The sequence below is a fragment of the Octopus sinensis genome, linkage group LG1, assembly GCF_006345805.1.
Source record: "Octopus sinensis linkage group LG1, ASM634580v1, whole genome shotgun sequence".
NCBI classification, from domain to species: Eukaryota; Metazoa; Mollusca; class Cephalopoda; order Octopoda; family Octopodidae; genus Octopus; species Octopus sinensis.
Window position 1 is genome coordinate 89,367,322 of NC_042997.1, and position 26,256 is coordinate 89,393,577.

Genomic DNA, 26,256 nt, shown 5'->3' on the forward strand with positions numbered 1-26,256 from the left:
AGACACTAGTATACTCTAATGTCATTGGTGTTAGGAAGGGCATCCAGCTGTAGAAACTATGCCAAAAGGGAAACATTAACAAAATGTGTTCTCCTACCAGCTTAGGAAGGCAGTAACTCCAAATAAGAGCTGGTTTGAACTATGATGACTCATCTATCCCATGCCAGTATGATAACAAACATAAATGATGACAAGTGTTGTGGATGGTAAAACATAATCAACATCTTTATCATCAAGTTAAGCCAGTTTGAGTGTTACACTTTTACCCTTAAGCATTTAAACCAGCCATATCCGGCCAAAATATTCTACCTGTTTTATCTTCACACTGGTCATATCTAGCCTTTCACACCTACCTTACTGAGTCATTTTAAAAATAAATAGTCGCATCATCGAAATCTCCAAGCTATGAAATAATGCATGATTAATTTAAAATGATTTTTGAAACAGTAATTTGAATACTAAAGCTTAACTATGGAAGCAAATTGAAGACCTAAGTGAAAAAATAATAAAATGCAGAATTTCCATGTGCCTCATTAATAAATGATAATTAAGCACAAAATACTATATGCTTCCCTGAAATATGTTGATTTATGACTAAGATATCAATATTGTTAATTTTTTGGCATTTTATTTTTATTTTTACCAAAGGCTAGCATAGACAAGTTAGTTGATGAAAAGGATTCTATAACCACATGCAAAGAAGACACACTTGAGAAAAGAAGAAAGCAGGTGAGTCTTTAGAGACATGATTTTGACAAATAACTTTTGAAACATTGAAATTTCATGCCATTGTTTATATCAAACAAAAACTAATAAGAGTAAGTAATTTTTGTTGGACATTAGAAGTGGTGACTTGACCTGACTGTTTTAGTTGAAGTGTGAAAGTTTGATCATGTTGTGATATACAGTAAATCTGTTTCAGCATGTTTTATAGTATTGTGTGACTGTACGGTTATGTTCTGTTTACTTTACTGTGTTGGTTTTTTTTCATTAGCAGCAGAGGTGGACTCTGTTAGCGTTGATAGTCTAGATTTCTCTGGTTCTGAGGACACTTATAACATGGCATAATGCTTGGTAATATTTCATGCTTTGCGGCATTTCATCCATCTTTACATTCCAAGTTCAAATTTCACTGAGGTTGATTTTGCCTGTCATCCTTATGGGGTCGATAAAATAAGTACCAGTTGAGAACTGGGGTCAATTTAATCAACTTGCCTCCTCCTCCAAAACTGCTGGCCTTCTGCCAAAATTTGAAGCCAATATTTCTAAAGAAAATTTTCAAAAATAAAATGTAGAAGTTTTGAAATAAAACAGAATTTAAAACGGTACAATTTACAATAATTTCAAAATTTTAGAATTTTTGTTTTGTTTTTGCCTATTTTGTAATTTATTTTTGCATGTATTTTGTTTTCTTGCTTCTTTTAGGCTGAAGAAATCCAACAGAAGGGTGTCAGTCAGTTAAAAAGCTACATGTCAATTATTCTCAAGTAAGTTTATATTGTGGTCTATTTTTTCAGAAACATCACTTTGCTGTCTGTTGACTTGTCATTACTTGAATGTCTTGTTTGTTCTACAGTTCAGGACTCTATGTGTTGTGTAGCTCAGATGGACCATTTCCATGAAAGTTAAAGCAAAACAGGTTTCAAAAACTTTTAGAGTGCCTTGAAAAATCACTATATGTCTATGTATTTGTAAAGGTGTGTTGAAATGGTTCATTTTCAACCAAGAGGCAAGCGAAGTTGATATAGAACCTCATCCGACGACAGGCACCCATGCCAACCCCCTTTGCTTGCAAAGACATGTTGGGGCAAGCGAAATTGAAATCGAATTGAACCAGCCAGGACCCCTGGACTGGTGGTACGTAAAAAGCACTATCCAACTCGTGGCCGATGCCAGCACCGCCTCGACTGGCTTCCGTGCCGGTGGCACGTAAAATGCACCAATCCGACCGTGGCCGTTGCCAGCCTCGCCTGGCACCTGTGCAGGTGGCACGTAAAAAGCACCCACTACACTCACGGAGTGGTTGGCGTTAGGAAGGGCATCCTGCTGTAGAAACATTGCCAGATAAGACTGGAGCCTGGTGCAGCCTTCTGGCTTCCCAGATCCCCGGTCGAACCGTCCAACCCATGCTAGCATGGAGAACGGACGTTAAACGATGATGATGATGATGATGATATTGATAGTGAAACAATTTGAGATCTACACTATTTGGAAGGTATAGAAAATATTTGTCTTGAAAATGTCACATACATTTTTGTCGAACATGTTGCACCAAGTAAATGAAAACTGTGACAACTGACATTTTTGCCTTGGAAACTCAGCATTTTAAAAAAAATTTCAAGATCAATGTAAATAAACACCATGAGGCTTTCTATGCTGCTCTAGAGACATTCAAATAAATTGGCAGTTGATATTTTCAGGTGAAAAAAGTTATTTTGTGTAGTGTCATGTACATCAAACTTTTAAAATCCTCTTAAAAAGCATTCAGTGTACGTTACCGGTAAAAAAATTTTTTTTGCTCAATACTTGCTTGGGTAGTCAAATTTTTCTGTGAAAAATGAATTAATACAATTCTTATAAATGTACAAGATTTTACGACATTCTGTCAGTTATGATGATGAGGGTTCCAGTTGATCCAGTAAATGGAATAACCTACTTGTGAAATTAACATGCAAGTGCCTGAGTACTCCACAGACACGTGCACCCATAACATAGTTCTCAGGGAGATTCAGTGTGACACAGAATGTGACAAAACTGGCCTTTTGAAATACAGGTTCCACTCATTTTTGCCAGCTGAGTGGCCTGGAGCAGTGTGAAATAAAGTGTCTTGCTCAAGGACACAACGTGTTGCCAGGAATTGAACTCATGATGGGCCTTCACTGTTCAAGATTTACAGCTTAGTTATTTCATAATTTGTATTTCTAATTGTTACATATGTCACACTAGAAAGGCCTACATCAGCTCTAATCCAGTGGCACTATGATCAATATCTGTTCATCTGCGACCATCCTCAGTTTGTTTTACAATCAGTGTATTTAATATGTGCGTGTTTGATGTGGCGGAAGAAGAAGCTGATTGACAAACTGGACTGTAACCACCTTATTCATAACAGAAATAGGTTGGTGGTTATAACAAGCTGGTTTTATAGTGTCTTGTTCAGTACTTTATTTCTTTAGGTTCAAGTTAGCCAATGAGAAATGTAAAACAGCGTCACAGATCATTATCATCCCAGTTAACAGTAATAACTAAACTGTGGTGCATAACCTTGATCAGGAGGTAATTTCTTAGCAAACCAATTCTGATGCATGCTTTTAGCTCCTAGTTGGAAAAATTTGTTCTGCTATTGTCATTAGCAAACCCATTAATTTCACTCGTCGGTTCTCTTTTCTCTTCTTGTACAATACTCTCTTGCTTAGTTTAGAAATCAATCCCTAAACTTCTTTTATTTTGATATTTGTTTGTATTTAGTTATGAGAAATCCGGTAAGGCTGCACTTTTGGAAGAGAAGAAGGAGAGATGTAAGAGTCTGAATGACAAAGTTGAGCGGATCACCAATAAAAGAAACCAATTACAAGATAGTGTGTCTAAAATCAGGAAAGAATTGTCAAAAGAGAAGGTTGTTAAATTTTTTACTAATTTTTATCTTTTATTTTTTTACTTGTTTCAGTCATTGAACAGCAACCATGCTTGGGCACTGCCTTGAAGTGTTTGAGTTGAGCAAATCGATCTCAGGACTTATCTTTTTTAAGTCTGGTACTTATTCTCTTACGGGGATGTGAGCTCACCAATATTTTGTTGTCAAGCAGTGGGGGTGGGGAGAGACAAATACAGAAACAGACACACACACATAGATATATACTTATACATATATATACTCTTTTACTTGTTTCAGTCAGTTGACTGCGGCCATGTTGGAGCACCGCCTTTAGTCGAGCAACTCGACCCCGGGACTTATTCTTTGTAAGCCCAGTACTTATTCTATCGATCTCTTTTGCCGAACTGCTAAGTGACGGGGACATAAACACACCAGCATCGGTTGTCAAGCAATGCTAGGGGGACAAACACAGACATACAAACATACACGCACACACACACACACATATATATATATATATATATACATATATACGACGGGCTTCTTTCAGTTTCCGTCTACCAAATCCACTCACAAGGTTTTGGTCAGCCCGAGGCTATAGTAGAAGACACTTGCCCAAGATGCCACTAGTGGGACTGAACCTGGAACCATGTGGTTGGTAAGCAAGCTACTTATCACACAGCCACTCTTGCACCTATATATATATATATATATATATATATATATATATATATACACACAATGGGTTTCTTTTCAGTTTCTGTTTTCCAAATCCACTCATAGGGCTTTGGTCAGCCTGAGGATATAGTGGAAGACACTTGCTCAAGGTGCCACACAGTGGACTAAACCCGGAACCATGTGATTGGGAAGCAAGCTACTTACCACATGGCCACACTTGCACCTATGAGTTGTTTGTTGTTATTATTTAGGTTTTACTCACCTCTGATCAAGCAGGGATTCCAGGCCTAATCATCCTATCCCTTTGTAAGTCATGAACTACATTGTTCAATGTAGTGTTTTATATTTAAGACGGTAAGGTGGGATTTGGGACAAATTTGGCTGCTGTTTTTAGCAGGTTGAATGATTGTACATGTGTCCCCACTGCAGCTAATGAACCCTGTTTGCATATACATAGCGACATTGTGAGGTTTGATGATTGACTTGCCTGCACACACACACACACATTTCTCCACTTCCTGCACGTCTGTTAATTAAGTGGTTAGTGACTGGAAGAGCATCAAATTCTAAAATTATTTACCCCAGCAATGTGCATGTGGTGAAACTTATGAAACCCATCATTCTTTGTAAACCTAGTAATTGTTCTACTGGTTTCTTTTGCCGAACCACTAAGTTATGGAGACATAAACACACCAACATAGGTAGTCAAGCGATGGCAGAGGAGCAAACTCAGACACAAAGACACACACACACACACATACACACATACAAATATATATATATATATATATATATATATATATATATAGATATATATACATATTCATACACACGCACACACACACACATATATAACAGGCTTTTTTCAGTTCTTTGAGGTTCTGCCTACCAAATTCACTCACAGGGCTTTGGTTAGCCCAAGGCTATAGTAGAAGACACTTGTCCAAGGTGCCATGCTGTAGGACTGAACCTGGAGCTTCTTATCACACAGCTACACTTGTACCTATAATTTTGTTGCATGTTTGTTTTATAACCTTTATTTTTATATTATAATTTGCTACAGACTTCTTATGATTTTTATTTTTAAAACTTGCTGCTTGTGAACATTTTAACTCTTTCTTTTTTTTTTTGGTTTGCATCAGATGAGGAAGCGGGAACTTGATGATACTTTTCTGTTACGTGAGAAAGAGAAAGACATTGAGAAATTGCAAGATAAAGTAGAAATTCTTAAGAAGAAACTCGGTGATTATGGTGACAGCAGTTTAGCTGAACAGCTTCGCTCATTGAAGAAAAAGCAGGAAAAACTTGACAGGGAGGTTAGTTGATGTCTTCTTTTAGTTTTGTGCTGTGGTGTGTTGGTTGTGGAGTTGGTTATAATGCACTGTGTTTGTTGTAATATGCTGCTTTGGATATTTAACAGCTTTTGATATAGAACTGTGTTGAATGTGGTACCATATTAAGCATTCAATATAGTACTGTATTGAATATATAATATTGTATTAGGTATTCAATATAATACTGTATGGAATGTATTATTGCATTAGATAAAGGCAGTGTGCTGACAGAATTGTTAACATGCTGGGCAAAATGCTTAGCGTCATTTCATCCATCTTTATGTTCTGAGTTCAAATTCTGCTGAGGTCAACTTTTCCTTTCATTCTTTCAAGGTCGATAAAATAAGAACCAGTTGAATATTGGTGTTAATGTAATCGATTTATACCCACACTGAAATTGCTGGCATTGTACCGAAATTTGAAACCAATGTTGCGTCAAACATTCAATATAGCTGCTCTTGTCTCGTACAATATTACTATTGTATGAGACAAGAGTAGCGAGCTAGCAGAATTGTTAGCACGCTGGGCAAAATGTTTAGTGGTATTTCATCTGCCGTTATGTTCTGAGTTCAAATTCTGCCGAAGTCGACTTTGCTTTTCATCCTTTCAGGGTCAATTAAATAAGTACCAGTTATGCACTGGGGTCGATGTAATCAACTTAATCTCTTTGTCTGTCCTTGTTTGTCCCTTCAATGCTTAGCCCCCTGTGGGCAATAAAGAAATAAATATTGTATGAAACGTTTGATAAAGTACTATGTTGAATATAATATTATATTAGGCAGTGAATTGGCAGATTTATTAGAGCATTTGATTGAATGTGTTGTGGTATTAGTTCTGATTTGCTGTACTCTCTGAGTTCAAATCCTGCCAAGTTCAACTTTGCCTGTCATCCTTTCGGGCTTGATAATAAAGTAGGCACAGAAGTGGCTGTGTGGTAAGACGCTTGCTTCCCAGCCACATAGTTCTGGGTTCAGTCCCACTGCATGGCACTTTGGGTAAGTGTCTTATACTATAGCCTCAGGCCAACCAAATCCTTGTGAGTAGATTTGGTAGACAGAAACTGAAAGAAGCCTGTCAATTATATATATATGTATTTGTATGTCTATCTTTGTCCCCCCCACCATCACTTGACACCGATGTTGGTGTGTTTACATCCCTGTAACTTAGCAGTTCAGCCAAAGACCAATAGAATAAGTACTAGGCTTACAAAGAATAAGTCCTGGGTCGATTTGCTCGACTGAAGGCTGTGCTCCAGCATGACTGAAACAAATAAAAGAATAAACAATACTTATTCATAGTGGTGGATTGTTATAACTCTAAGAATGTCAGATCAGATACCTTGTGGTATTTGTTCTGGTTCTATACCTTTATGGTCAAATTCTACCCAAGTGCTTAAAAAGCTCTTGCCATCTCACAAGCCTAGTGTGGCAAGTAAAGCAAATACTCAAAACAAAGGCTGGCACCAAACAAATAGTGCTAAATAGGATCAAGAGAAGAGGTTTCTCCAGATGGAGAGATATGTACCTTTGTGAATGAACGAATTGTTTTAATATGAAGTTTTGGATGAGGGTACTGCATAAAATATATGTTATATAGAGTATTACAACAATATTGATGCACTATTTATTGTGAGAGAGTGTTTTTCTGTTCTGGCATTGGCTATGATTCTATGTTAGTTGTAGAACTTTGGTTTCCTTTATATATTATCTAAAAAAAATAACCCTGTGTATCACAAATTTTGTCCTTGGGTAGCAACTGTTATTTCCTATTTGCTTACCCTCAGAACGTATTAAAAATGGCTAACATTTGCTTCAAACTTTGCTGTTGTTACATTTATTCAAACCCCAAAGAATCTTTCTGAACACATGGCTATGATGTTCCCCATTACTCTTGCTCATGATTAGAGATGTACATACTGTCAGCCACTAAGAGACATACTCAAGTGGTTAAGACAATGTTTCTCAACCTTTTTACCCTTGCGTAACCCTTAAAATAAATTACATGTCTCAAGGAACCCCTGCACAAAAAAACAATTATATACCATATCTTTTTCATTTTTTTCATTGTAGTTCATGTGGTAAATATCATATATATATCCCCCCAATGTTTTTGATAACATAATAGGTTATAACTATAAGAATGATGACATAATAGGATAATATAATAGGTTATGACAACAAGATGATGTCTATATTACAATATTACAATAACCAATAATATGCTGTGCTTCTATAGTAATATTATGATCATGAAATTAGCATTAGCTTATCTCACTCTTTCTCGCGGAACCCTAGGGTTCCAGGGATCCCCAGTTGAGAAACACTGGGTTCAGGTAAAGCAACTGACAAGCAAATCTGTGGTATTGAGCTGATTATTGCTATAACAATATTTCTGCTTCAGCAACCTCGACACTGAATCTGTCTGAAATGTAATAAAGAAAAAGCAAAGTTTGAAGAATAGTGGTCATTTCCTTTGATTTCTAGATAGAAGCAAATAGGAAATAACACTTACTAACAAATGACAAACGACAAAAAAAAAATACAAATTTTGTTACCCAGTGTAATCACATCATACTTTCTCTTTGTTTTGTCTATAGAAAGACATTGCTGTAGGACGCCAAGATGGCTTTCAAGTACACATTGCTTCAATCAATGAAGAACTTGCATCTGACATGTACAAAAATGCTTTCCAAAGATATCAGCAAACATTAATTGACTTACGGGTAAGTTGCTCCTCTCTTTGTATGTCTTATGTTTTACTATCATATTAGTTTTTATGTGAAGCTGCATGGCCTAATGGTTAGAGTGTTGCACTCATGATTGCAAGGTCATGGTTTTGATTCCCAGACTGGCTGGATATTGTGTTCTGGAGCAAAACACTCCATTTCATGTTACTTCAGTCCATTCAGTTGCAAATGAGTAGCCTTGTGACAGACCAGTATTCTGTTCAGAGAGAATGTTGGCCTGCCTGCTTAGCCAGTGGGTTGGTATCATTTGAAAGCTACAACAATGCAAGGAAGTGCTTTCTGACCAGCAGTGTGTAACCACATCTAATAGTCTGTTTGATATAATAACACAGTGCATGTATGGAGGAATGGAAAGTTGTTGAGTGGTGATAGTTTGCTCCAAAGCTTGGAGAAGTTGATGTGTGGCTATAAAATATATGAGGGTGCATGGCCTAGTGGTTCAGGTGTTTCATTCACGATTGCAAGATTGTGGTTTCAATTCTTGGACTGGGTAGTGTATTGTGATCTTGAGCAAAACATTTCATTTCGTATTGCTCTGTAATCACTTGGACATCTGACTTGTGGCACACCGTGCACCAGTGCAGGCAATATCAATTTGCAGAAGAGAGTGGGCTAATGCGCTGCATAAGCATTTGATCACTATAAACAAATCATCTGTGCAGGTTGTTCAACAAGAAAGTGTAGGATTCTCATCTGTTGTCTATGACCGGAGAATCTGTCATTGATATAGTTTGAACATTGTGTTCATTGTCCTTTTTTATTTTTTGTCAACTTATTCCATGCTAGTATGGGTTGTATAAAACTTCCTGATGCTAGCACAGGTTCTGCAAGACTTCCTGATGCCAAATTTTGTTTCCAATAGTTTTGTCTCATTGAAGTGCCAAGTTGGGGGACATAAGCAAACATCACTGCTGTTCAACCAGTAACCATGCAAAGACATTATTCAACAATGTACTTTCAAGTAAAAATCCTGTACAAAGCTCAGGTGAAACCCTGCAATTGAATACTGGTCCCACAATTGGATCAGTGTTGCTACACATACAAACATGTGTTTTCTACACATACAGACATCTTAAAGCCCATTCCCTGGCATTGGTCAGACCAGGGTGAAAGTAAAAGAAACTTGCCCAAGATGGGATTGAATCCAAAATCACTTGGTAGTGAAACAAATTTATTAGCCATACATTCATGCCTGCGTCTACATACACACACAATGTATTTTATACACATATATAGAATGAACATTGTCTGAATAAAGGGCTTCATATAAATATACACACTAATACTTATTACAATGTACAATGATTCAGTAAGTAGATGGTACTATGACTTTATAGGAAGAATATGTATATAGGCATGGGCATGGCTGTGTGGTAAGAAGTTTGCTTCTCAACCACATGGTTCCAGGTTCAATCCCACTGAAAGAAGCCTGTTATGTGTGTGTTTGTATACGTCACTGTACTTTAGCAGTTTAGCAAAAGAGACCAAGAGAATGTACCAGGTTTAAAAAATAAGTACTGATGTCTATTCATTCAGCTAAAATATTTTTAGGCGGTGCCCCAGCTTGGTCACAGTCTAATGACTGAAACAAGTAAAAGATAACAATAACAGACAAAAAGTCATGGTTTTTAGATACATCACTTTATGTTTGTCAATCAAATCCCACTGTGATCAGACTTTTTTCGCCCTCCCAGGGGCAATAAGTACCACTGAAGTATGCTGTGTGTCAAAATTAGAAACCATGTTCATTATTATTGTTAGGGTGACGAGCTGATAGAGTCATTAACATACTGGAAAATGCTTAAGAACCTTCCCAATCACATGGTTCAGGGTTCAGTTCCACTGCATGGCACCTTGGGCAAGTGTCTTGTTCTATAGCCTTGTGAGTGGATTTGGTAGACACAAACTGAAAGTAGCTTGTCATATATACATGCATATATATCTATGTTACGTGTTTGTATTTGGCTCCCACTGCTTGACAACTGGCTGTGGTTGTTTACGTCCCTGTAACTTAGCTTTTCAGCAAAGGAGACCGATAGAATAATTACCAGGTTTTAAAAAAGAATATTAGTACTGGGGTCGATATATTCGACTAACAATTCTTCAAACAGTACTCCAGCAAGGCTACAGTCTAATGACCAAAACAAGTTTAAGAAAAAAAAACAGAAAAAGGACGTTTGTTTTGGAATTACTTTCTCAGTTCATATGCCGCCAAAGTTGACTTTGCCTCTCAACATTTGGCGGTTGACAAAACAAGTATTACTCAAGTACTGGGGTTGATGTAATCCTCCCACACAAAATTTCTGGCCTTGTGCCAAAATTAGAAAGTATTATTATTAACTTCATTGTTTTATTTAAAGTGCTTTGTCTATAGATATTCAAATAAGTAATTTTTTGAAATTTCAAGCTTACTACATTTTTGTTTTATTGTTAATTTTTTAGTTTTTTGTTTTTTAATTTTTTTGTTCAAACTTTTGTTTAGTCTGTTTGTGTAGACAGACCTACAATCAAAGTCTTTTATTTCAGCCATCGTGTCTTTTATTTTCAGACACACTAGATTGAAAATAAAGATATCCAGTGTGTTTTGCTAGTTTAAGATTGTAGGGTGTTATTTGAAGGAGATTTAACTGTTATCTCTTGCATGTCAAGCAAGCATGTACAGATTCTTTCACTGTCTTCTTATACTTGAAGATCACATGGTCCCAAGTTCAGTTCCACTGTGTGGCACCTTGGGCAAGTGTCTTCTACTATAGCCATAGGCTGACCAGAGCCTAGTGAGTATATTTGGTGAAGAAACTCTGGAAGAAACCTGTTATGTGTTTGTGTGTGTTGCTCAGGGGTTAAAGCATCAGGCTCACAATCATGAGATACTGAGTTTGATTCCCAGACTGGGCTGTGTTGCGTTCTTGAGCAAATCACTTTATTTCATGTTGCTCAAGTTCACTCAGCTATAGAAATGAGTTGCAATGTTATTGGTGCCAAACTCTATGAGCCTTTGCCTTTCCCTTGGATAACATCAGTGGTGTGAAGAGGGGAGGCTGGTATGCATGGGAGATTGCTGATCTTCCATAAACAATCTTGTTCAGACTTGTGCCTCAGAGGGTAACTTTCTAGGTGCAGTCCCATGGCTATTCATAACCGAAGGGGGTTTTTACCCTTTATAGATAGACAGAGAGACACACATGATGGAATTTCCTGTCATAAACGTGTGTGTGTGCATCATGGTATTACAGTAGCAACTGGACTATTGGATGTTGTTATACATCACTGGTCACAATGTGCTTCACATTATTTTAGCTTTTGCATGATGTCACCCCACTTCCTAGATGGTCAGACCAACATTCCTCTGAACAGAATGCCAGTACATTGCAGGATTACCCAATTACAACTGAGTAGACTGGACCAACATATAATGAAGTGCTCTGCTCAAGAACACAATGGGAATTGAAATCATAATCTCATGACTGTGAGTGCAACACCCTAACCACTAGGCTAAGCGCCTTCACACACACACGCATGCACGTGTATGTGTGTCTTACAGTCTCTTTGCTTTAACATCATGTGATAGTGGTAAAATTAATGCCTCCATCATGCAAGTGGTGTTTTTTGTTTCTAGTATTCTGTAAAAACATGTCTGGTCATGGGGGAAATATTACTTTACTTGGAAACAGGTAAGGCTTACGATAGGAAAGGCATTTGGCTGTTTAACATGTGCAAGCATGGAAAAGTGGAAGTTTAAAACATTGATGATGGTGTTTTGTTCTAACCTTCTTATCCCACTTCTTATTACTATAACTAACTTGTTTTCAGACCACTGAAATGGCCAACTTAGATTTACAGAAATATTACGCGGCTCTTGATGTGTGAGTAATGAATTTTTTTTATTTTCCAGTAAGATAGATTCTAAATAAAATGTTTGTGTTTCTCTGATTATATAGACTGCATGTGTGTGTGTGTGTGTGTGTGTGTGTGTGTGTGTATATAAAGGGAAAGTTTACGAAAATAAACAAAAGACGAAGGCAGGTGGTGTACAAACAAACAGATGTATTAGTATAGCGCTCAGGAATAGAAAAAGTCTTTTACGTTTCAAGCCTATGCTCTTCGACAGAAAGATACACAGAAAAAATCAAAGAGAGAAAAAAATGTGTGTAGTAGCTAACGATCTATCATGGCGTATGACTTCGGACAGAATGGTCAGACGGGAGAGGGGAAGTTGAGGAGATAACAAGGTCAAGATGACCTCCAATACGAAGGGGCCCCCAACACAAAGGTGCGTGTGTGTATAAGAGAGTATGTATGTGCGTGTGAAGGAGGGCTGGTGGTCTAGACGTGTGTGTGTATGTATGTGTGGGTGTGTGGGTAATGTGATGTGTGTATGTAATGTGTAGGTGTAAAGATGTGGGGATGGGTGTGTGGGTGGTGTGTTGTGATGTGATGTGTAATGTTGTATGGTGTAGTGTAGTGTGGTGTGGGGAGATGGGGGAGGCATGTGATGTAGAATGTAGTGTGGTATGATGTGGGGAGGTGGGGGAGGCGAGAGTGGGGAAAGCACAGGTGGGGTGTGGGTTCGGCTGGGGGTTAGGGTAGGTAGAGGGTGGTGTTAGAGGTGAGGTATGTGGGGGAGGGTGGGGGGATGTGAAGGATAAGGAAGGTGGAGTAGGGGTGGGTGGGTGGGTTTATGGGGGAGGGGGAGAGAAGGAGAGTTAGGGAGCAGAGGGAAAAGAGGGGAAGAGAGTAGGGGTGAAAAGATGTAGGAGTGAAGAGAAGTAGGAGTCGGGGAAGAGGTTAGATGAAAGGGGGGGAGTTGAGCTCAAATATATACACTTTATTGTAATGTATATATAAGTAGTATGGAGGCGCAATGTCCCAGTGGTTAAGGCAGCGGACTCACGGTCGTAGGATCGCGGTTTCGATTCCCAGACCGGGCATTGTGAGTGTTTATTGAGCAAAAACACCTAAAAGCTCCACAAGGCTCCGGCAGGGAGTGGTGGTGAACCCTGCTGTACTCTTTCACCACAACTTTCTCTCACTGTTTCTTCCTGTTTCTGTTGTACCTGTATTTCAAAGGGCCAGCCTTGTCACACTCTGTGTCATGCTGAATCTCCCCGAGAACTACGTTAAGGGTACACTTGTCTGTGGAGTGCTCAGCCACTTGCACATTAATAAATGAGCTGCGACGTCACTGGTGCCAAGCTGCATCGGCCTTTGCCTTTCCCTTGGATAACATTGTGGTGTGGAGAGGGGAGGCTGGTATGTGTGGGTGACTGCTGGTCTTCCATAAACAACCTTGTCCAGACTTGTACCTCGGAGGGTAACTTTCTAGGTGCAATTCCATGGTCATTCATGAACGAAGGAGGTCACATATATAAGTAGCAACCATAAATAATTTTCAATATGTGGTTGAGATGTTCATTTTCCAACTAGAAATTTTTTGAGCTCAATCTCACTGTAGGGTACCTCAGGCTATAGTTCCAAGCTGAACTAAGCCTTGTGAATGGATTTGGTAGATTGGAAACTGAAAGGATATGATTGTATCTGTTTACATCTGCAATCACTTGTACGGTGCAGTGAGCAGCATTGTAATTGGTTTCTCCTGTCAGCATATCATCCAATCATTTTGTGCCTTCAAAGTTGTGTGGAATGTGAAATCCCTTAGTTGAAACACATGTAAGGGTTAGCATGAGGAAGGGCAGCTGGCTGTAAAACAATACCTCATATATGTTAAACCCATGTAAACATGGAAAACCACATATACACATGGGTAAGCCAGAGGACTCTGTCAAGCTCCAAAGCAGACAGTAAAGGTTGATGCAGTCCTTTGGCTTGCCAGCTCCTGTCACACTGTCCAACCTGTGCCAGTAAGAAAAACGGATGTTTAAATGATGCTGACACTGACTGTCAAGGACAAAATAAGCTTTTGAGAGGCCTAAATTTGCATATAGGGCCCAGGGTGATTTTATGAAGCATTTTTGGTGGGTGGCAGATGGAATGAATTGTCTTTTATAAATCATCAAATATGGTATGTATTTAAGCAGCTTAAAAAAAATCACCTAAATTTTGTTTTGTCTTTAATTTAGTGCCATCATGAAGTACCATAACTTGAAGATGAAAGAGATCAACAAAATCATCCGAGATCTTTGGAGAAACACATATAGAGGAAATGGTAAAAAATCCCATCTTAACTAACATGGAAGTAGTAGGGGGTGGATCATTGCTGCTGTTTTATATATTCTTTATCCTTCCTGCCTTCATTTAAATTCATTGTAAATTTTGATTGACATGAGACTTTAAAATTAAATATAGCAAGTGAGTTTTAAATAGGGTTTTTCCAATCCCTTTAAAAACAATGTAAAAACAAACCAAAAAACACTAGAATGAATTTCCATTACCCAGGCCTCAGTAGTGTAATTGGTGGAATTCTGGTTTAAGCACACCATATAACCCCTCAATATCCTTTTATAATAATAATAATGATAATAATAATAATAACACTGAAAAATACCTTAGAAATGAGAACCCAGGTTCAAAATTTCCCCAAGACACCTGAAGAAGGCTGGCGGGTATATCAGCAGCAAACGTTGTGTTAACAACAAGATGAGGACAAATATCTGTACAATGTAAATAATGTAAATAGTTCCCTTTAATCTATTTACAGCTAGGTGGACTGGATCTGGTAGAGATAAGAGGTTTCTTTGCTATAGTTGGCGCAGTGTCACTGAGATAGTATGATTCATTAGCTCTAATACACATTATTTTCTTCCTCCAGCAATAGCAATCATGATGCACTTCACCATACTATGCCAAGAATGTCTGTCTTATTCCAAGTTAGCTTTGGTGTTTTATTGATTTCATGTGTGTGTCTGCCAGTAACCTCAAAGTTGTCAAGTGGTCTTAGAATTTTATTCACAGCTTTCACAATTTTGCAAGTCCACTGGTTTAGACCTGGTACTTTATTTTATCGATCTCAGAAGAATGAAAAGCAAAGTAGATCTCAGTGGGGGTTGATCTCAAAATGGAAAGAAGAAGAAAAAAAACTGGAACAAATATTACAAAACATTTTGTCCAACACTTTAACAATTCTCCTAATTTACTATTTCAAGTAATGATTTATTATAACTTATAATGGCTTTATAATCCATTTCAGATATAGAAACTATTGAGATCCGCTCTAGTGAGGATGAAAGCGGAATCATGAAGAGTCGACGTAATTATAACTATCATGTGGTCATGATTAAAGGAGATGCAGTTATTGACATGAGGGGAAGATGCAGTGCAGGCCAGAAGGTGAATTGTTGTCTTTGTGATCTAAACAAAATACTGCCTGTAGATATATATTTTGTTTTTGTTTAAGGAAAAACTCCCAGTTTGCTATGTTAGTAGGACATTGACCTGCTGGCTAAATGATTAGTTATCAATTTTCAGTGAGAGTGTGTGTTTGTGTTCATGGCCAAGACATATTTTCAATGATTTAGTCTCCACTTATTTCCTTGTTTAGTTTCTTAACATTAAGTTTTCTGTTATGTGTGTTATTGGTGTGTTGTGCTTGAAATTGCATCTAGTTTTTATCAGGTTGGTAATTTCAGTAATGTAATTTTTATCATTATCTTTTATGTAGCCTTGTTGCTTATTTTGTATGAAGCATTTAAAAGGGTAAAGACCCCCTTTGATCATGAATGACCTTGGGATTGCACCTAGAAAGTTACCCTCTGAGGCACAAGTCCAGGTAAGGTTGTTTATGGAAGACCATCAGTTACCTCCTCTCTCTTTGCCACTGATGTTATCCAAGGGAAAGGCAAAGGCCAATGCAGCTTGGCACCAGTGAAGTTGCAAGTCACTTCTACAGCTGAGTGAACTGAAGCAAAGTGAAATAAAGTGTCTTGCTCAAGAACACAACGCACAGCCTTGTCTGAGAATCGAACTTACGACTTCATGATTGTGAGCCCAATGCTCTAACCACTGAGCCATGTTCCTTCACAATTGAACATATGTTCTGTACTGTAGATGATTGCTATGTTGAATTCTTTGACATAGCTCCATTTTTCAGTGGAAGAAGTTCCATTGAGCTGATTTTGAAGTTTCTAAAAGTAGCTTCTAATGTGGATGTTGAAGGTTGGGAGCAGTTGCTGGAAAATGAATTGGTTTGGAAAGAAGTGAGATGCAGTAATTGTAATGTATTTGAAGCACAGTTGTAAAGTATTTGAAACAGATGCTCCATTTTGAAATGAGCTCTTTATAAGCAAGACTTGACTTCAATCCCAGACACTTTTTTTATCTGGAAATGCTTGAAACATCTGCAGTATGATCTATTTCATGATGTTGTTTACTAATTAAAGAGAAGGCCATCTTTTGTAATGAAGTGGAAATCACTGTGTGTTTGTGTGCATGTGTGTGTGTGTGAGAGAGAGAGAGAGAGAGTGTGTGTATATCCTCTTCTATGTTAAGAGGCACAAGCACTTTCACACACATGTATACACATGACAGGAACTTTCTACAAAATTCAATGACAAGGCTTCAGTCAGCCTGAGGCTGTAGCAGAAGACACTTGCCCAAGGTGCCATGCTGTGTGACTGAACCTGAAACCATGAGGTTGAGAAGCAAGCTTCCTAACCACACACACACGCACACACATATGGGTGTGTTTCTAAGCCTTAATCAATGAAAGCTGAATGCAAATTGTAAATGGTATATCTGCTTATTAAAACAAATTAATGGCTCTGATTTCACAACCCCACTGGAAGAGATTATTAAAACTTCTTGTAAACCACTCCTGAAGTTTATTTTTTGAGCAAAATTCTTAGAAAATCACAGAAATTTACTGACAATCCTAAAATATCTACAAATGAATGAAAACAGATTTATGATAGTTCAAAGTACTGTTGTGTGTGTGTGTGATGGATTCTCCTGTCAAAGACAACATATGAGTGTTCAACTTTTACCAAACAACCTGCACAATTTATTTGTTTATAGTGATTGAATGTTTGTGCCTCACATTAGCTCACTCTTTCTATCAAATCAATGTTGTCTGAAAAGGTGCATGGTGTCGAATTGATCACAGAGCAACATGAGATGAAGTGTTTTTCTCAAGAACACAATGCACCACTCAGTCTAGGAATTGAAATCAAGATCACTAGATCATGAGTGCAACACCTTAACCACTAAACCATGTACCCTCTCAAATATATAGAAGGCTAGTCAATCTCTTGTAGTCCATTATTATTGAAGTTATTGACTATGACTAAAAATCCCAGGAAAAAAGTGTATGCAGGCAAAATGAATGAGTATACTGGGAATCAAACCTGTATTGTAGATTTGTCACACCAGGACCTTTGATATAAATCACTTCATTCATATTGCATCTCATAAAAGATTATCATTATTGCCCATTTTTTGTATTTCTAGGTTCTTGCTTCAATAGTAATCCGGTTGGCTCTGGCTGAGACATTCTGTATCAATTGTGGCATTCTTACTTTAGACGAACCTACAACTAATTTGGACCAAGAAAATATTGAAAGTTTGGCTAATGCTTTGGTGGAGTATGTATAATATTTGTTATTGTACTTAAATTTATTGTTAGTTAGCCTTGAATTGATCGATTATTATAGTTACATTTTAAACAAAGTGGAAACATGAAGATATACAACATAATTGTTATTGGCAGCCTTAGCTGGAGCTGTACAGATAGGGCTGACCTGAAGGCTTTTAGGTATAAACACATGCCTCAAAATATTTTCATTCAACTCATTGAGTTCTGCCATCCCTCACTCATACTCACACATGTTCATCCATCAGAGCAACAAGTACCAGCTGGTCTTAAGGTTGACTGCTGGTGTGTATAGTCATCATCATCATTTAACATTTGCCTTCCATGGTGGCATGGGGTGGACAGTTTGACAGGAGCCTGCACCAGACTTCTGTGTCTGTTTTGGCAGGGTTTTTACTACTGGATGCCCTTTCTGATACCAACCACCCAGCAGAGTGGACTGAGTGCTTTTTACATGGCACAAGCATATAGTGACTTTTGTTTAAAATGAAGAATAGTTACACATCAACCTCCCTCTCTCATCCCCAACCATCTTCAATCCAGTGGCAAGACAAGGTCAAGACAAATGCAGTGGATGACCAAGATGTTTTACTTGCCTCATCTCACTCTCTGCATTCCACAATGTGTTGCTGCAGGTGCTTTCTCCATTGAACCAGGAAGGTTTCTTCCATCGGGTCTGTCACATCCAGTCTTCATATGCATAAGTAGGCAAGCCTGAACATGCTAATTAACCCATAACTGGGATTGTGACAAGTGCTACTACTCCAGGTCAGAATAGACCTGGGAACAATAGTGGCTAAGACAAGGTTCTACACCCCTCAAGATCCTGGAACTCCCAAACCAGGGCCCTATTATCGGATGTGGTTTAAAGTCACACCCAAGGCACACTAATGCATGCACACACACAAAACTGGCTTCTGGCATATGGTAGTTTTTGTCTACCATATTTCACTCATAAGGATTCAATTGATTCTAAGCTGTAGCAGAAGATGCTTTCTGAAGGTGCCACATTGAACCCAGAATCACCTGGTTGCAAAGTTTACTTCTTAACCTTACAGCCACATCCATACCTGCACCATTATAAAATTTCTTCTTTTTTTTTTCTGTTTTCTTCCCCTTTCTAGTATCATCAAAAGCCGACAAGAACAACAAAATTTCCAGCTGGTAATTATTACCCATGATGAGAACTTTGTGCAGATACTTGGTCGTTTGGATGTTAAGGAATATTATCGAGTGAAAAAGAACGAGAAGTAAGTATATTTTATGGTTTCCCTCCCATTCAGTGATATCATATATAACAATATAGCAAGTTACTTGGTGACTCTGCCAGTGCTGGTGTCATGTAAAAAGCATCCAGTCCACACTGTAAAGTGGTTGGCATCTGGAAAGGCATCCAGCTGTAAAAACCATGTCAAAACTAACCTCACTTGTGCTGGTGCCATGTAAAATGCACTCAGTCCACTCTGTGGGGTGGTTGGTGTTAGGAAGGGCATCCAGCTGTAAAAGTCATGCCAAAACAGACACAGAAGTCTGGTGCAGTCTTCTGCCTAGTCAGCTTCTGTTAAACTGTTCAACTCATGCCAGCATGGAAGGCAGACGTTAAACGATGATGGTGGTGTTGGTGGCAGCGGCGGTTGTTGTTGTAACCATGTCTGTGTAACAGCTTGGATGTTGTTTTATAAAGTCTTTTAATTATGTTATCTTTTACTTGTTCCAGTCATTGGACTGCAGCCATGCTCCTGTACCACCTAAAAATTTAGTCAAACAAATCTTCAAAGTGTAATACTTTTTTTTTTAAGGCTGGTGCTTATTCTGTCTCTCTTTTTGTTGAACCACTAAGCTGTAGGGACATAAACAAACCAATAGTCAAATGGTGATGGGGACAATGGCCTGGCTCTCTCTTGGTTACAGTGATGAGTGTTCCAGAGGATATGGTCAGCAGAACAGCTTGCTTGTGAAATTAGCATGCAGGTGGCTGAGCACTCCACAGACAATTGTACTCTTAATGTAATTCTCTTGGAGATTCAGTGTGACGATAGAATGTGACAAGGCTGGCCCTTTGAACTATAAGTGCTAGTCATTTTCACCAGCCGAGTGGACTGGAGCAATGAAAACTAAAGTGTCTTGCTCAAGGACACAATACACAACCAGGTATCAAACTCACATCCTTACAATCATGAGCTGAATACCCTAGCCACTAAACTGTGTGCCTTTACAAGCACAAAGACATACGCACATAAATACATGCTTACACACTCACACACACGATATGCTTCTTTTTGTTGCCATCTACCAAATTCACTCACAAAGCTTTCATTAACCTGATTGAAGCTATAGTAGAAAATACTCGCCCAAGTGCCATGCAGTGGGACTGAAACCAGAACTCTGGGGATGTCAAACAAACTTCTTACCACACAGTCACACCTGTCCACTGGGAATCATGTAGAAAATAGAAGTTAGAAAAGATAGAGGAATGGTATGAGCATACCCTTGTCCAGTATAACAATGTCTTAAGTTAGCAAAACCGTTTAAGAAAGTGGTTCTCTACTAGGTTCCATATGGCTCTTAGGGGTACATATTTAATTTTGTTGTTAAAATTTATGTGCAATAAACTGGTCATACATCTACAATACACAGATTATTTTAATTATTTTATGCAATTCATAATATTAAATTACAAAAATTACAATAGGATTTCTTTTTATATTCATTGAATGGCTATATGAGTCTAGTAAAGTAAAATAGGAGTCCATAAGCAAAAAATGGTTGAAAACCAGTGGTTTAAGATTTCGCAACAGGGAGAGAGAGGGAAGGCTTTATATTGTTGTGAATAAGAAATCAAGTGAATGTAAAATAATTGATATTGTAATACCTGGCAACAGTAGAATTGTGATCAAGGAACAAAAAGTAGAAAAGCATCAAAATCTTCAGTGAGAAATCGTAAATGATGATCATTTATGGAAGATAACATGTAATAACAGTAGTGATAATATTTCCAGGTATAATCTTGAAAGGATTAATTGGAAAATTGGCAAAGTCATTAGAGCATAGTTCAAAATACTTTGAAGTATTTGTTCCAGCTCTCTGTGTTCTGAATTAGGACCTTCATTGAGAAATTGTAACTAGCTGGTCATTTATGGAAGATAACAGTAGTGATAAAATCTACAGCTATAGCAGTAGTTTCCAAAGTGGGGGTGGGGTACATTAAAGAGAAACAGGGTGACTAAAAGTGGGTAATGGATATAAGAAAAACCAAAATAAGGGGTTAATTAGGTAAAGTTTTATTTGTGAAATGCAGTTGTTTTGAATTTACTGTAGAAAGTGGTCTATATGTGTTGTGCACTAGGAATGTGGCCTGGGTGTCAAGGGGCAGTAGCCTGAAAAGGTTTGGAAACTACTGAGCTATAGTTTTGAATAGACTAGTTGGCAAATTGGCAGAGTCATTAAAGCATAGTCCAAAATACCTTGCAGTATTTGTTGCAGATCTCTGTGCTCTGTGTTCAAATCCAACGAAAGTCAACTTGTATTCTTTCAGGGTTGATTGAGGAAAGTACCAGTCCTGAGTGGTGGTAGACTGATGGAATTGTTAGAACATTTGATAGATATACTTTATATTCTGTGTTCTTTTGTGAGTGCCCTCATCTGTCACCCAGTCACTTGGACCTCAGGTTCCTTGGCAAAGTTCCCACTTTTGCAAGCATTCAGGGCAGGTTTCTGTTTTAAGAATAATTTTCTCCTTTCCTTTCACTATTTTCAGATCCCTGCTAAAATACAGAGTTAAGGACATTGTACTTCCCTTGCTAACTAAATAGTTAAAAAGGAAAGAGACAAATGGCTAACCATATCTTGCATCTTTTAGTTATTTTAGTCATTGGATTGTGGCATGCTAGAGCATCATCTTAAAAGATTTTTAGTTGAACAAATTGACCCCAGTACTTATTTTATAAAATCTGCTACTTATTTTATCAGCCTCTTTCACCAAGTTGATAAGTTACAGGGACATAAACAAACCACCAATGGTTGTCAAGCATTGGTAGAGGACGAACATAAGCATAAAGACACACACATGCATGCGCGCACACATACACACACATGGCAGACTTGTTTTAGCTTCCATCTACCAAATTCACTCACATGGCTTTGGTTGGCCTGAGACTATAGCAGATGTCCTAGATGCTATGCAGTGGGAATGAAGCTAGGACCATTGCTTGGGAAGCAAACTTCATATTACAGCCACGCCTCAGCCTAGAAATCAATTTTTAAATAGACTCTACCTCTACTCCCACCCTCCAACATACCCCTCAATTTGTAACAGAATATTAAGAATGCTCTAGATTAAACATCAAAGGCTTTAAGACCAAAATTATTAACTAACTATTTTGCAAAAGGCAGCAAACTCTTGTCAAGTTCTTTGAATAGAGAAAATAATATTTGTAAAGATGGGTTATAATTAATTGGTTCAACAAAACTAGCAAGCTAGTGGTACTTAGCATTGATCATTGAGGTATGAAGAACAAAAGTTACTTAAATAGTACTGGTGCTGGTGCCACATAAGAAATACTGATGGTGCCTTGTAAAAAACACCTGGTACCCTCTGTGGGGTGGTTGGCATTAGGAAATGCATCCAGCCATAGAAACCAAACCAAAACAGGCTATGGAACCTGGTTTGGCCTCTGGCCTTGCCAGTTCATGTCAAGCTGTCCAGCCCATGCTGGTATGGAAAATGGATGTTAAATGCTGCTGCTGTTGATGATGATTATCTAAAACTATGTTATTCAATCTGTCCTTTCTTTTTTAAATTAGTAAGTTCAGTGATTACATAAAAAGCTCCTTTGTTAGCTTGTTGCTATTTCTAAACCTTGTCTAACATTTTCCCTTTCTTTATTTACAGTGGATGTTCTCGAATCAAACGTGTATCTGTGTGGAGAGTTGACTCAGATGGAGACAATGACCTTCATTAGTGGCCTTAATAAAGACAAGTTTTGTCAAAATTTTCAGTTATGATATTATTCATGTTTCAGTGTATATAAATAAAATGTAACTGTTGCTTTATTTATTTTTTTATTTAATTTTTATGTAATATAATATGTAATATGATATAGCATGGTCAAATAGTTTAGAAGTTTGCTTTGTAGTTCCACAGTTCCAGGTTCAATCCCAATACACTGCATTTTGGGCAACTCTTTTATCTTAGCCTCAGGTCAACTGAAACCATGTGATTGAAATTGGGTAGATGGAAACTGTGGAAAACCCTAACAAATGGATTGTACTTGTAATTTGAATGGAGAATGATAGGAAGAAAGAAGAGTAGTTAGAGGTTTGCTTATCTGAATTTTTCCATAGCCACGTCAAGAAAGATAGACGAGACAAAGATTGTGTGAGATAAATTTATGAAAGTTAGAAAACAGATGCAGATGGGGTTAGCAGAGAGAAAGAGTGTGTAAGACAGGTAGGAGAAATCATGGCAAAAGAAGAGAAAAAGATGCACAAAGTGTGTAATTACAGATGTTTATAAGAACAAGGTGCAGTGCTGTCACACAATCATGCTGATTCTACCTGAGAATTGTGTTAAGGATACACATGTTTTTGGAGTGTTCAACCATTTACATGCAAATTCAATGAGCATATTGTTCAGTTGTTCAAACAGTTTATTACTCATTGTTGAAACTGATAATGACCAATGTATTTGTTTTCCCTACAACTCATATTCCAAATTAACGCTTCGTTGCAGCTATGCTTTTTTTTACAAAAGCTAGGTCTCTAAAGAAGTCTGGTTCTGAAAGTTCCATTAGAACACTGATGTTGGGCTATATTAACAATTACTGTTCCCTTAGTTTTACATGCCGTCAATGTTAAGATTGAGTAACTGCTGGTTGAATATTAGCTGATCTTTATTTGCTAATGTCTACACCTTTGGAGAATTACATACATATGTATATATGTGTCCCTTGCAACCCTTTTCAGCTGAGCATCCCTAATCTTGCAGGCTCATAAGTGTTGGTGCCATGTAAAAAGCACCCATACCAGTGCTGCGTAAAAGCACTCAGTATATTCTATAAAGTGGTTGGCATTAGGAAGGGCATACAGCCATAGAAACCATGCCAAAACAGACATGGAGCCTGAACAGCCCTTCAGGTGGTCAGCATCTGTCAAACCGTTCAACTCATGCCAGCATAGAAAATGGATACAAAAATGATGATGATGAGGAGGACATGCACATACATACACACATGTGTACATAGTTTAATGACAATCATATTACAAACCAATGATCATGACATGGGAGCTATGTGTGAAGGTAGTAATAGTCAACATTCATCAGAAAGATAGTGTATGGATTTTGTATGAACAGAGTGAGGAGGAGGGAGAGAAAGGTTACTGCAGAAGTCCTGATTGCAAAATCTTTTAGGAAAGGGTAAAAATAAAATTATAAATAGAGAAATATTATCATTAGCAGGAGTTTACGAGTGCAAATTGGAGGAAAAATCAGTTTGGAAATCCAGTTCAGAAAGGACAAAGCATTATAAATGTAGAAAGAGGAAGGGAAAGAGAAAAGGGGGAAAATCTTCCAAGCAGCAGCTGGTGAGAATGCCAGATACTGATAATCCCCAAATAAGAAGAAATGCATCTGGCATTCTTGCCAGCCACTGCTAGGATGATTCTCATCTGCCTCCAATATATATTGCATTTTTAAATGCAGCTTGTCTATAAGAAATACCCCTGGAAGAATACTGCAATAAATTTGCTTTAGGTGATGTATTTACATTAAGTGTGATACACAGATGGCTATTTTAATCCAATACTGCTTTTTTTGCATGTAACAGATATATACGTACATATGCTTGTGTTTGTCCCCCCCACCACCACCATTGCTTGACATCTGGTGTTGGTATGTTTACGTCCCCGTAACTTAGCAGTACAGCAAAAGAGACCAGTAGGATAAGTACTAGGGTCGATTTGTTCGACTGAAGGTGGTCCTCCAGCATGGCTGCAATCAAATGACTGAAACAAACGAACAGAAAAAGAATATATATATACATACAGGCATGGCACTGGCACCTTGGGAAAGTGTTTTCTACTATAGCATCAGGCCGACCAAAGCCTTGTGAGTGGATTTGGTAGACGGAAACTGAAAGAATATGGTTTTGTTATATGGCACCATATTTTATATTCCTGTAAATAATAATAATGGTATTTTTATATAAGCTTAAATGACTGAGGAAAATAAGTCTAATAATGGAGTATATAAGCCCTGTGGATAGGAAAGTCTTTTTCCTGTCAAGGGCTTATATGCCCCGTTATGAGACTATTTTCCTTAGTCATTGCATGGTGATCTCCATAAGCTTTAAGCTTATATAAAAATACCATTATTATTATTTACGGGATTGTAAAATATGGTGCCATATAACAAAACCATTCACACCGAAAGCATATAGAAAGTTTGTTTACATTAAAAAAAAATATACACTAACATAGTTCTTAAATTTGGTAGAAACAAGGAGGCTAATTTGCTGGTGTAAAGGTAACACACTTAGTCACGTTAACAAAGGGATGTGGGTTTGTGTCCCATGCAGATAGGAAAGCCTTTTTTCTGTCAAGGGCTCATATGCCCCGTTATTAGACTATTTTCTTTAGTCATTGCACAGTGATAGCTTTAAGCTTATATAAAAATACCATTTATATATATATATATATATAATATAATTCGAGACAAAACCACTATTTTAAAACCAAACAAGAAAAGACTTAATCAATACATAAAATTTTAATATAAATTAAATAATTTATTTAATTTATATTAAAATTTTATGTATTGATTAAGTCTTTTCTTGTTTGGTTTTAAAATAGTGGTTTTGTCTCGAATTATATTATATAATATTTTACTATAAAATTGGATTTAACCCTAAATCTGATTTTTCCCTGTAATTTTGGATTCATTCCCTAATATTTATTATTATATATATATATATATATATATGTATATGGTCCAACCTATGCCAGTATGGACAACAGACGTTGAATGATGATGATATGCATGTGTGTCTTTGTGTTTGTTTCCCTCCACCCTGGTGTTGGTGTGTTTATATCCTGGTAACTTAACAGTTGGGCAAAAAAGACCAATAGAATAAGTACTAGGCTTAAAAAAAGTCCTAGGTGTGATTTGTTGAACTAAAACTCTTCAAGGTGGTATCCCAGCATGACTACAGGCAAATGACTGAATCAAGTAAAAGATAAAAGATTGTGTGTATGTATGTGTGTGTGCGTGCGTGTGTGTGTGTGAGGTTATTCAGCAAGGTGTAATCCTTAGTGACTGGTGCAGCCTCATAATCATCTGCTACAATTATAGAGGCATTAGATTACT

The 26,256-nt window shown here is 37.6% G+C and overlaps 1 protein-coding gene across 5 annotated transcripts in view; it reads left to right on the forward strand.

Moving 5' to 3' along the window:
* Positions 1-22,950, forward strand: part of LOC115217443 (DNA repair protein RAD50) — an 80,623-nt gene extending 57,673 nt beyond the window's left edge. For 4 of the 5 annotated variants that reach the window (XM_029787147.2, XM_036502690.1, XM_036502688.1 and 1 more), the window contains 11 exons: positions 649-729; positions 1,426-1,487; positions 3,469-3,616; positions 5,416-5,589; positions 8,204-8,329; positions 12,164-12,216; positions 14,431-14,516; positions 15,498-15,637; positions 17,753-17,886; positions 19,019-19,144; positions 22,786-22,950. In XM_029787147.2, coding sequence (XP_029643007.1) covers positions 649-729; positions 1,426-1,487; positions 3,469-3,616; positions 5,416-5,589; positions 8,204-8,329; positions 12,164-12,216; positions 14,431-14,516; positions 15,498-15,637; positions 17,753-17,886; positions 19,019-19,144; positions 22,786-22,855 — 1,200 coding nt within the window. In that variant the 3' untranslated portion in view covers positions 22,856-22,950. Of the gene's footprint in view, positions 1-648; positions 730-1,425; positions 1,488-3,468; positions 3,617-5,415; positions 5,590-8,203; positions 8,330-12,163; positions 12,217-14,430; positions 14,517-15,497; positions 15,638-17,752; positions 17,887-19,018; positions 19,145-22,785 lie in introns of those variants that run through there. The other variant, XR_004999061.1, reaches the window with a different exon arrangement.
* The last annotated feature ends 3,306 nt before the right edge of the window (positions 22,951-26,256 follow it).